This window comes from Adiantum capillus-veneris, chromosome 15 (genome assembly GCF_014529385.1).
Source record: "Adiantum capillus-veneris isolate H3 chromosome 15, ASM1452938v2, whole genome shotgun sequence".
NCBI classification, from domain to species: domain Eukaryota; kingdom Viridiplantae; phylum Streptophyta; class Polypodiopsida; order Polypodiales; family Pteridaceae; genus Adiantum; species Adiantum capillus-veneris.
In genome coordinates, this window is record NC_140945.1 from 123,564,438 (window position 1) to 123,575,250 (window position 10,813).

At 43.3% G+C, this 10,813-nt stretch overlaps 1 protein-coding gene across 4 annotated transcripts in view; it reads left to right on the forward strand.

Moving 5' to 3' along the window:
- The window catches only part of LOC147441429 (uncharacterized), a 49,761-nt gene that overhangs the window by 19,919 nt on the left and 19,029 nt on the right, over nucleotides 1-10,813 (forward strand). For 3 of the 4 annotated variants that reach the window (XM_086483073.1, XM_086483074.1, XM_086483075.1), the window contains 6 exons: nucleotides 741-901; nucleotides 1,015-1,120; nucleotides 1,206-1,361; nucleotides 1,897-2,054; nucleotides 2,507-2,568; nucleotides 2,713-2,918. In XM_086483073.1, coding sequence (XP_086339199.1) covers nucleotides 766-901; nucleotides 1,015-1,120; nucleotides 1,206-1,361; nucleotides 1,897-2,054; nucleotides 2,507-2,568; nucleotides 2,713-2,918 — 824 coding nt within the window. In that variant the 5' untranslated portion in view covers nucleotides 741-765. Of the gene's footprint in view, nucleotides 1-740; nucleotides 902-1,014; nucleotides 1,121-1,188; nucleotides 1,362-1,896; nucleotides 2,055-2,506; nucleotides 2,569-2,712; nucleotides 2,919-10,813 lie in introns of those variants that run through there. The other variant, XM_086483076.1, reaches the window with a different exon arrangement.

Sequence of the window (10,813 nt, forward strand, 5' to 3'; positions counted from 1 at the left end):
CAAAGTTCAAACATTCATTCCGCTGCACCTTACAATGCAATGGCCAAATGGATAGTTTCCAGTAATGAAATTTGACATTCAAGCGTTGCATAACCCAATCCACTTTGTGAGAGTGAGTGACATATTCTGTAAAGCGGAACTCCTATAACACCCGGTATTTCTTTACCTCTATTAGTGTAATGCATTGCTTGGCTTTGGATTGATCCATGTTGAGTGTTTTACTTTTAATATAGCGATCAATGTGCATCCCATAACTTATCAATCCCAAAGGGTGATATAACATAGAGTGTGTGTAAAAAACAACAACTGACATTGGGTACTTACCTGCACAATTTGTGTAGCATCCGTTCCTAAAGTAGACCACTATAATGCTTGAAATTTGATGAGCCTAACCATTTGGTCTCATGCCAAGTGCTAACCATAGGGGAGCACATGAGCACTCTACAAGAAATGAACATACTCGTTTGGACACGGCACTCGCTTCAAAACTAGATCAAAATCTTTGTAATAAAAATGACCCACTATCAGCACAAAAGCAATGGGTAGACCTCACAACTTTATAGCCTTGCTCTACAAAAGATGGTTAGAAAAACCACATCTGTAGATGATTGCTTGTCCAACCATGTTAAGTATTGTTACGTATGGTTATAAATTAGCAGTACTTTTTTCTTCTATGTATAAATTGTACAGTGGCATTCCTTCACAAAAAAATCCAAAAGTTTTTTTGTGCCTATAAACAGGCTGTAAACGAATTATTTGAAGAAAATGTTACGAATTTGGAAAACATGTTTCAAGAGGAAGTATTTCCTATGGTGGACTTTGCTCGGGGTGGCAGTTGGGATTAGTCTTGGTGCAGGTCTATACAACTTGAACTGCTCAAAGTTGGTCATTGAGCTAATAGGTAAATAAGACCGAGTTTTGTTTAGCTTTGGGTCATCAAAAACAGTAATTCTTTCAGAGGAGTTTAATAACATGCGTTAATTAACCCCATGAATTTTAAAAACTGAAATGTAGGCTATCCTGGAGAACTTATGATTCGAGCGTTGGAAGAGATTGTCTTGCCTTTGATAATGCTTGCATTGATGACTGGTGTATTCAGCTTAAGAAGCACTAACAGTGGGTAAGGCTGGTTTACAAGAGCTGTAGAACTTTGATTATATGGTCATATATTCTTATATGATTTTGTAGTCGGTTGTTATTGGCAGAACTGGACGCATAACTAGATGGTCTATGCTCTACTATCTACTGTCCATGCTATTGGCCGTGGGCCTGGGCATCAGTCTTGTCTACTCCATCAGGCCAGGTAGAGGGGCCCCTCTTGATGATGGTGGAATTTCAAGTTGCTCTAGTGGAAACTCAACGTATATTATCAAACTTTCACTTCTTTGTTTGCACCTAAAGAATATCAGTCTTGTGAATATTATCTCTCACACTTAAAAGTTGTAGTCACCCATGCACCTGAAGTACGTGATTTTTGTGAATATCATATCCCTCCCCTGCAAGTTTTAATCGTCCATGTGCATAATTTTCTGGATCTCATGAGCCACTGGATGCTCATTGTTGAAATTGTGTAGATATTTGGGTTAATTTAGACATCATATGTGGGAGTTGAATCAGGCTTTCCTCATTAATTGACTTGATCGCTCATTGCATGGAATTGTCTTGCCAGTTTTTTGATCCTATTAATATCATGGATGGATAGTTTCTCCCTTATCTTACCTTGAAAAGTTTTTCGAGAGCCCCTTGTAAGCTTGGATTTTTGAAAATTGGTTGGCCAAGTGCTCTCTTGATCGACCTTTTTAAGCACTGTCTATTGGTGTTCAAGGAAAAACTTCTGCTAGATGTACCTTCTGCTAAAGAAGTGTAAGCAAGTTGATGTGGACTTTGTGATGACAGGGTGCCAACAAGCGCTGCAGACCATTCAACTGTAGGGTCGCTTTTGAATATTGGAAGGAATGCCATCCCTACAAATATTGTCTCAGCAGCGGCCTCGTCAAACTTTCTGGGAATTATCACCTTTTCTGTCATCTTTGCCTTTACGCTCATGACACTCGGTAAACTTTGACACTTTGGTTTACACCTAAGATTCTAATCACAGCATTATGATGAACCTGTTCTCCAATGTAACTGCCACATCGAAGGAGTTCGTTTTTCACCTTTAGTGAAGCTAGCCTAGTTGCTGCAGCTACACTGCAAAGTATCTTTGTTGTAACAAGATTACACCATGTTATTAGTTCAATTGGGTCTCGCTGTCCAGAGAAATTTCTGGTTTATTATCCAGCGGGGGTAATCAGTCTTGAAATTGAGTCATGGCTTTCCAAGTCTTATGACCATGAGTTTTTATATGTTTTACTGCCTTAGCTAAAACCCATGTCGACTCTCTCTGTGAGTTAAGTCGAATGAAAGCTATAAAAGTGTAAAGGCATGTGTACCTACTTTCCTTGTCTCAAATATGTCATGCATAAGGTTTGACCATAATCAATGGCAAAACTGATACTATGTGCAGGTGACAAAGCGGAGGTCGTTGTCAAGCTAATTGAGGTTTGCAATGCGGCTGTGATGAAAATAGTAAGTAGTTATCACTAGTTTTTAGCTCTAGGAAAATTACTTCCATGATCTTATGTGGTCACTTGGTTAGTTGCAATTCATCATTCTTGCAGTGTTTTATTCCCCCTGTGGTCTGATTGTTTCTTTCTTTTCTTGAATAATCAGGTGTTAGTACTGATCCTTTTCACTCCTGTTGGAGTGGCATCGCTGATTGCCAAAACAATCTTGAACGCATGCAGCATTCACCTTTTGCTGAAGTCTTTGGGATTGTACATAGTGACAGTCTTGAGTGGTCTAGTGATCCATTCCTTCATCATATTACCCCTTACTGTATTCATCTTATCACGACGGAACCCTGTGCGTGTTTTCAGGTTAGTGATTGCATTTTCATTTGAAATGCTCAATCTTGAGGGCATTTTCATTTCTCAAGCATTCTCCCATCTCGATCTATTTGTGGCTGTGAAAAATCAGTAAAGACATCATTATTCTAACCTCAGTTTCAAATAGGAAGCAGCATCACAGCATAGGCACTCAGTTAATCACAAGATAACTAGCAGCTTCAAAGCTCGAGGCAGGTTTGAATCATCCAAAGGATGGGAACTTCCAAATAAAAAATCTACAATAGACTATATCAAATGGCATGGATAATTTTCTATCAAAATCCCAGGCATTGCAAATGCAGAATGGCTCTCATGTTTCTCGTTTCCCGAGTTTGCAAATATGTAGGAACTTAAAATTCTTCCTGAGACTTTTGAGTTAGTATAAATTAACTCAGGCTTTAATACTGTGCCGCTGACTTACTGTTTCTGATTGACAAATGGATGTAGTAGCTTTAACTTTTACTGGATTCTACTTCTAGTCGTTTTATATGGTTAGGACATAACCTATATAAAATCGCAGATAGGGTAGTACATATTCTCTACTCATTTAAGAAAGAAACTACTAAGACGTTCCTAACACTGTTAGATTACCCTGATGATAGCATAAATTAGGATCCCGACTTGGGCGTATCTGCAGCTGGCATTTAGCTCAATATAGTATGGTATAATATTGATACAATGCCTGACCACCCGATTTAATCTAGGAATTACATGTAAAAATTAGATCACCTTTGAGTTGGAGCTTTTACATATTTTACCCTGTGATAGGTTTAATTCGGGTCACTTAGGGGTTATAATGAGAATGTTTTACCTTTTTTTTGACAAACCATTCTAACTAGCTGATTATGGTATGCATACTGCAGTGACGGATATTTTAGAACCTGGCTAGTGCTGGGGATTTGTCTAGGAATGATAAAAACTTTAACATTGGTAGCTTATGAACTGTGCGTTCCTAAAACTATATAGTGGTATTGCACTCTATGGATTGCATTGATTTTTATAAGGTGGATCAAATCTTAAATGGATTTGGTCTAAAATCAGGGAAATGCAGCTACTGGTTTTTTGGAGTTTTCGTACTATTGGGAGCTTTTTTGGTTTAACTCTCTGTTAAAGTCATCATTCATTTAAATAGGCACTGTGGGTTTACAAATCATCTTGTTTTGTTGTCTCATACAAACAAACAAACGATGGAGTAAGGTACTAGTTGGTTAAAGATCCTACTTGGGACATGTGTAAAATCTTAGATTTATAAAAAAACATTTGAAATTACAATTTTTTTAAAAATAAAATAAAAAAATAAAAAAATAAAAAAATATAAAGGATCTCACTTAGATCAGAAGGGGTGGCGGCCTTCTGACCACAAACTATTTAAAATCTTTTAAAATATATGGGGTAACTTTTGAAAAACACACCTTAAATACTTTACACTTGATTTGGAGGGGTAATGGCCTTCTGATCTCAAAACTGTGGTAGCTTTATACCATTTTTTGCTCAGAATGGATACTTGCCTCTATTTTACACTATATGGATGGTAGATTTAAGTTAAAAAGTTTTGAAGTAAGACATGGATAACATTTGATAGGGGTCGTTGACACATGTAAAACGAATTCAAGGCTAATGAATCTGTTGTCTTGTTTATATGGATGCAAGTGAGAATTCTATCTTTACTTAGGAGCTTTTTGGCTTAGCTGCTATCCGGTACTAAAGAACTTGGCTTTTTTTCGAGAAAAAGATCCCTCTATCAGTTAATAGAAGTGCCCTCTGTAGAACGTATTCAAGGCTAATGAATCTGTTGTTTTGTTTATATGGATGCAAGTGAGAATTCTATCTTTACTTAAGAGCTTTTTGGCTTAGCTGCTGTCCGACACTAAAGAACTTGGCTTCCTCTACTTTTTTATCCAAGAAGAAGATCCCTCCATCAGTTAGTAAAACTGTCCATAGGGCTACAATCACCTCTACTAGAGAGGTCTATATCAACAGAAGGGGAGACTCTCCCAATAAAAAACGGAATATGTACAATGGGGGCTAAATCACGAGATAGGAGGAGGAAAGAGCCACTCAGGTGGACGGTAGTGCCATCCGGGTGCACCCTAGACCATGGTGAAGAAGGGCCTTGGGCGCCAGAGTCACAAGAAAGCCTCTCTATGCTCCCGCATGCGGTCGGAACTGCCATGAGTCTCTTGAGTTGGTCCCTGAGAGTGTGGATTAGCTCCTACCAAAAATCACGAACAGTCTCTGCCGATGGAACAGGACGAGCCTCGAAGATGCGGAAGCAGTGAGCCCGCCAAATGAACCAGAGTGTGAGGCCACAGATGAGCTCCCACCACACCTCTCACTGCACCACTCTTGGGGGGTAAGCTCTATGGCAAGCTGAAGTGTAGGTCGACCCCCCTGGATCATTATCATCCTGCTGGTGGAAGCCTACTCAAACTAGAGCGCAGGCCCGTAAGAGTGGACCAGGCTGCAGCACCCCAAGTGTACTGTTGAGCTGTGGAAAGAGCTGGTATCAGCCGAAGAAGCCGAAGCCAAACTTCTAAAAACTTGACAAGAACTCAGCTGTGAGACCCTCCTCTTGCCAATGAAGTGGTGCAATAGAACGAGCCTCCCTCCGCGCTGCCAGTATGTGACACCCTAGTCGAACTGTTTATTGAAAGAATGGGATCCCAAGGTGATCGGTTGAAGAGAAAGGGTCTCTCCAGAACCACTCTCCAGGGCCCCACTGCACTCATGCCAAAGGGCAACTCTCCTAAGTCCAAAGCCGCCAGTGGCCTGCCTCAAGATCTGCAGGGTTAGGATCTAAGACACAGGTCCTCCCCTTGATGCTCAAAACTCGAATCCTCTAAAAACAACACTCTGCAGCTTGTGGAGCCTCTAATGGGACCCTATGAAGGTGACCCTCTCCGTGAACCTCAAAGAACATGTGGGGTATGGACTCCGGAGTCCGAGCAAGCCCGAATTGCGATGAGGACCTCCAGTCGCGTGAAGGCCCCCATCCATCTTGGAGCTACTGTCTCAAGAGGGGTGAGCCACTCCGCTGGTAAAGCCTCTGTAATGTCTTGGCACATGCTCTGCACCCCTCGCATGCCTCGTAGCTGGATGCTCTGACCCTCCTCGGACAAACTTGAAAACTGAAGGTAGTCATTGAGAGTGCGGGCTGGACCCTCTGCCATGGGACCCCAAGAAACATGAGGCCTACTACCAACCAGGTGGCCTCTCTGCATGCTGACCATGGGATTCCAAACAAGGGGCTGCCTCAAGCGCTCCTCCGTGCAAGTGGGCTGATGCTGCTTAAGGCCACTCCTCCTAGGATCTAAGCAGGCTGGCAGCAAAACGGTCCTCTAACCTCTTGCTCAGACCAACTCTGCGCATCCGAAAATTCATGTGATGGAAGGGCTCCAAGGGCCTCCTGCATGAGGCACCCGAGCTCGAAGTCAGTGAAGCAACAACTCAAGAAGGGCTCTTCTCTGCTGTGTTGGGTCAATGATCCCCAGCCCCCCCCCCGAGAACATGGGAAGGTGATGACTTGCCAGGCTACTTTGGCCCTGGCGCGAACTGGGTGTCACGCCCTGACCAAAGAAGTTTCCTGACCAGCCTCTCCAACAGGCTGATACAGGAGCTCGAGAAGATCCAACAAGACGTGGTGTACCACATAGTGGCCAACAGCACTTGGTTGGCCATTACAACTCTGCCTGTCAAAGAGAGCCGTGCCGAACTCCAATGCAACAACTTCCTCCTAATGGACAGGAGGAGGGGAGCAGTCTGCTGCTCGGGGGACAAGTCCAGGCCAACCTGACAACCCAAGTATCGAACTGCAGTGCCTTGGGGAATCCATCTAAAACCCTCACCTGTCGACCAGTGGCTTCCTCTACTTTAAAACTATTTTTTTTGATATCTTATGTATAAATGCATTGGAATGATACTTCATTCTCACTTTGATGTACAAAAATGAATTTGATACCGAGTCATTTTTGTGCTAATCTCTGTCCTTTGTCTAAAGCCAGCTATCTTTTGAACTTTTATGTTTGGTTGTGTATAAGTTTAATACAACAACACACACTTTTTTTTGTAAATCAATTTGATTTATCTATCTGTGGGAAACCTCAAAGAGAGGAAAACCCACCAAAAAGATGAAGTACAAGCGAAGGAACACAAAAGTGTTCGATTGTACAAAACAGCTAAAAGCATTCATAAGAAAACTGATGTATCTCTACAGTGATATCACCAACTTCCAAGGCGAACCGTAAAGACTGCCTAAGGGAAAGTTTGAAGAAAGGCAGGGGATCTGCATGAATTCGATGAAACATATGGCCATTACGTTGTCGCCACAGGCTCCAGTAAGCCCAAAACCTGACCCACGTGAAGAAGACTGCAAAGCGCTGTTAACGCCGGTGAGAAGATACCAAAAGCCCAAAACCGTTTATGGAAGACCGTCGAGGGAAAACGGAGCCGCATACACGCAGATACCCGATGAAGAAAGTCTCGAGTAACAAACAATCCCACAAGAGGTGACAAACATCCTCCTCGGCAGATAAGCAACAGACACAGGATGAAGGGCGGATATAGCGCATCCTAAGAAAGGTACCCACAGGGAGCACACCAAGTAAACAACGCCAAAGAAACAAACGCTCCTTCAACGGCAAACGGCTTTCCCATAATGCAGATAGAAGCCTTCTCCACCAAATATCTGATTTATGCATGTGCCAAAGAGCGTTGCAATGATCAGCAAAGCCATGGTTGAGGCAAAAGAAGAGCATATGCCCGACCAACAGAAATATCCTGAAATGGCATTTCCCAAAGATTCCAGTCAGACATGCGATCACCATCAGCCAAGGGTGAAATGGGCAAAAAACCAACCAACATTCGCTGCAATTCTCTCCAGAACTGGCGATAGTGCATGCCTAATCCAAAACGGCGAGCGGCAAATGGAAACTCCAAAGTGAAACCAGCTGCATCCACCACATCCTCAACCACTCGAATGCCACGGCATGAGAGGAAATACGCTTGGTGAGGCGAGCGGTCAACCAAGGTAAGAGAAAAGGCCCGGCTCCAATGAAGACTCTCCAAGCGAAGGGAGTTTCCTTGCGTTCGAGCATTCCACGATAGATGATTCGTAACCTGTTTCCAGGCAGAGAGCAAGGTGGAAGCAAGCGGGCATCCAGGAATAAGGCCATCCATCTTACCAAACACCACCTCCCAAATAGATGGTTGCCAATGACCAAACGAGGACGTAACCACATGCTGGCTCAAGTGGCAAACATAAGAGTCCAAGGCTGAAATTGTTGCGTAAGGGTAGGCAATAGCATAGCCTTCCTATCCAGGACACGCCTACGCAGGTCCAAAATATTCAGACCACCAAAGCGCTTTGGTGTACAAAGTTTTGTCATTGACATCAGACGCAGGCCTTTTTTGTGTGCATGAGTTCGCCACAAATGAGACAATATGGCCGACATGAGAGAGTCAAGACAGTGACGAGGCTAGTGCAACAGTGGCAAAAAGAATTGAACATATGCCATGAGGATACTGTGAACGATTCTCAGGCGAAGATGTAGCGGCCAAGTAGAAAGCTTCTAGTAATATAGTTTAACATTCAAGCGTTGCATAACCCAGTCTACTTTTTGCGTGTGAGTGACGTTCCATCCAATTGGATAACCCAAATGCTTGGTGATCACATTTGGAGGAACAATCTCTCCTGGCCACAGCAGAGCATGCCAATCACAAGAACGGAGTGGTAAAAGCTTGGATTTACGGAAGTTGACTTTAAGACCAGCCGCAATCGCAAACAATTCCAAAGCTTCCATAATCACTTGAACATCGCTTTGTTGATTGCGGGGCATAAACAACGAGTCATCTGCATTAGCCTGTCCAATAAATGAATGACTCGATGGCAACTGCAAACCATGAAGACACTGCGCAGATGTCAAGTGATCAAGGTACATCAACATAGGATGAGTGGCAATAGCATACAACAAAGCGCTAAGGGGGCAACCTTGCCTAACCGAACAACCAAGCGGCCACGATTCGGTCAATTCCCCTTCCAGGATCCTTGAAGACGTGCTGCAAGCATACAAGAAATAAACCACATTGGCCAATTTAGGACCAAACCCGAGACACCTCATTGTGGCAACAATAAAATCCCATTGCATAGTGTCAAAGGCCTTTTCAATGTTAACTTGCATGACCAGCACATCCTGTTGCGTGTACTTAGCATCCTCCATACCAATCAAAACAGCCAAATTGTCAATGATTTGACGACAAGGAATAAAACCATACTGAGCCTGATGAAGTCCTGTAAACAAGCAGTCCTTAATGCGATGGACCAACATTTTAGCCAATAACTTGTAAACCACCGGCATCAAAGTTATGGGCCGCCAATGAGAGAATTTCTCGCAGAGTGCTTGCTTGGGCAATAATTTAAGTAAACCCTCTTTCCATGATACTGGCAAATCCTGTTTTTCCCATGTGGCATTTACCATGAAAAGTAGGGGATGTTTAAGAGCATCCCAAAAGAAGAGGAAAAATTCCACAGTAAGTCCATCCCAACCGGGAGATCTCCAACGACCCAATGTAAGCAGGGCACCATGCAATTCCGAAGCAGAGAAAGAATCCTCAAAGCATTGTGCCTCCCGCGAAGACATGATCGGAGGAACATAAGAAAGCAACAATTGACGCGCTCGACAAGCTGTCGAAGATGGCTGAGGTGGGGTTGCAAACACCTGACAATAGTGTGAAACCATAACCTCTGCAAGTTCCCACTTCGAAGAGGTCCAAGCCCCTGGGGGAAGCATAACCCGCTTAATTGATTGCGAGACCCTTGAATGATGCAGATGCTTTAAAAATTTCTTCGAAGCATAGCCTTTGTCCATAAAAGCCTGTTGACGTGCACGCGTCTGCCATTTAGCAATTTTCCGCTTATCATTTTGCTGAATACATAAATTAGCTTCACATAGCTCCATCATTTCAGAGTCAGACAAGGGCAGGAATCAGCTAACTGTTTAGGCGTTGACTAACCCGTTTCGCATCAAGGACATTCCCCCGAATGAGCTGCATATACTGCGTACCATAGTCACAAATGACACTTTGTACTCTCATGATAAAACGATACCAGGTAGCATCCAAGTCAATATGCATATGGGCCAACAACGGGGAATTATATCGGCAATCATGTGTCGGAATTTGGAAAGCTTCATGAGTAAGGTAGGCATTGTTAACATGCAACAAGCGTTTCCTATAAAGAGGCCGATCACAAAGACACTGTCCTAAAGACAAAGACAGTAGAAGAGGATAATGGTCTGATAGCGGCAGGGCATAATCTATCCTCATAGCATATACAAATTCTTCATACTGTTATCCATTAAGCAAGTACCAGCGATCCAATCGTGCTCTAGAAGATGAATGAGCGGCATGTTGGAAAGTGAAACCAGAAGCATCAGGATGCAAACAACGCCATACATCAATCATTTGTGCAGAGGCAAAAAGAAGATCCCATTCACGCTTCTCCACAAGCAACACACACGCACACACGCACACACGCGCGCACGCACACACACACACACGCACGCACACACACACACACACACACACACACACACACACACACAACACACACACACACACACATACATGCGCGCGCACACACACCCCACTAGAGCAAAAAGGTGTGCTGCTGCCATTTTTTTGACTTGCCTGAATTCTTACCTGATTCACTCCCCTGAGCTCTACCAAGGTCGGTTCACTGCCCGATTCACCTGTGAGCTCGACTTGCTTTGTGGCCCGATTCTCCGCTCGCTTCCAATTCCTACCTCAAAGCTCGGTTTTCCCCCGACATACTCAATTTGCTGCAGATTCTGAGAATTGGCCCAAAGGGCTCTTTTAAACTTACAAGGGAT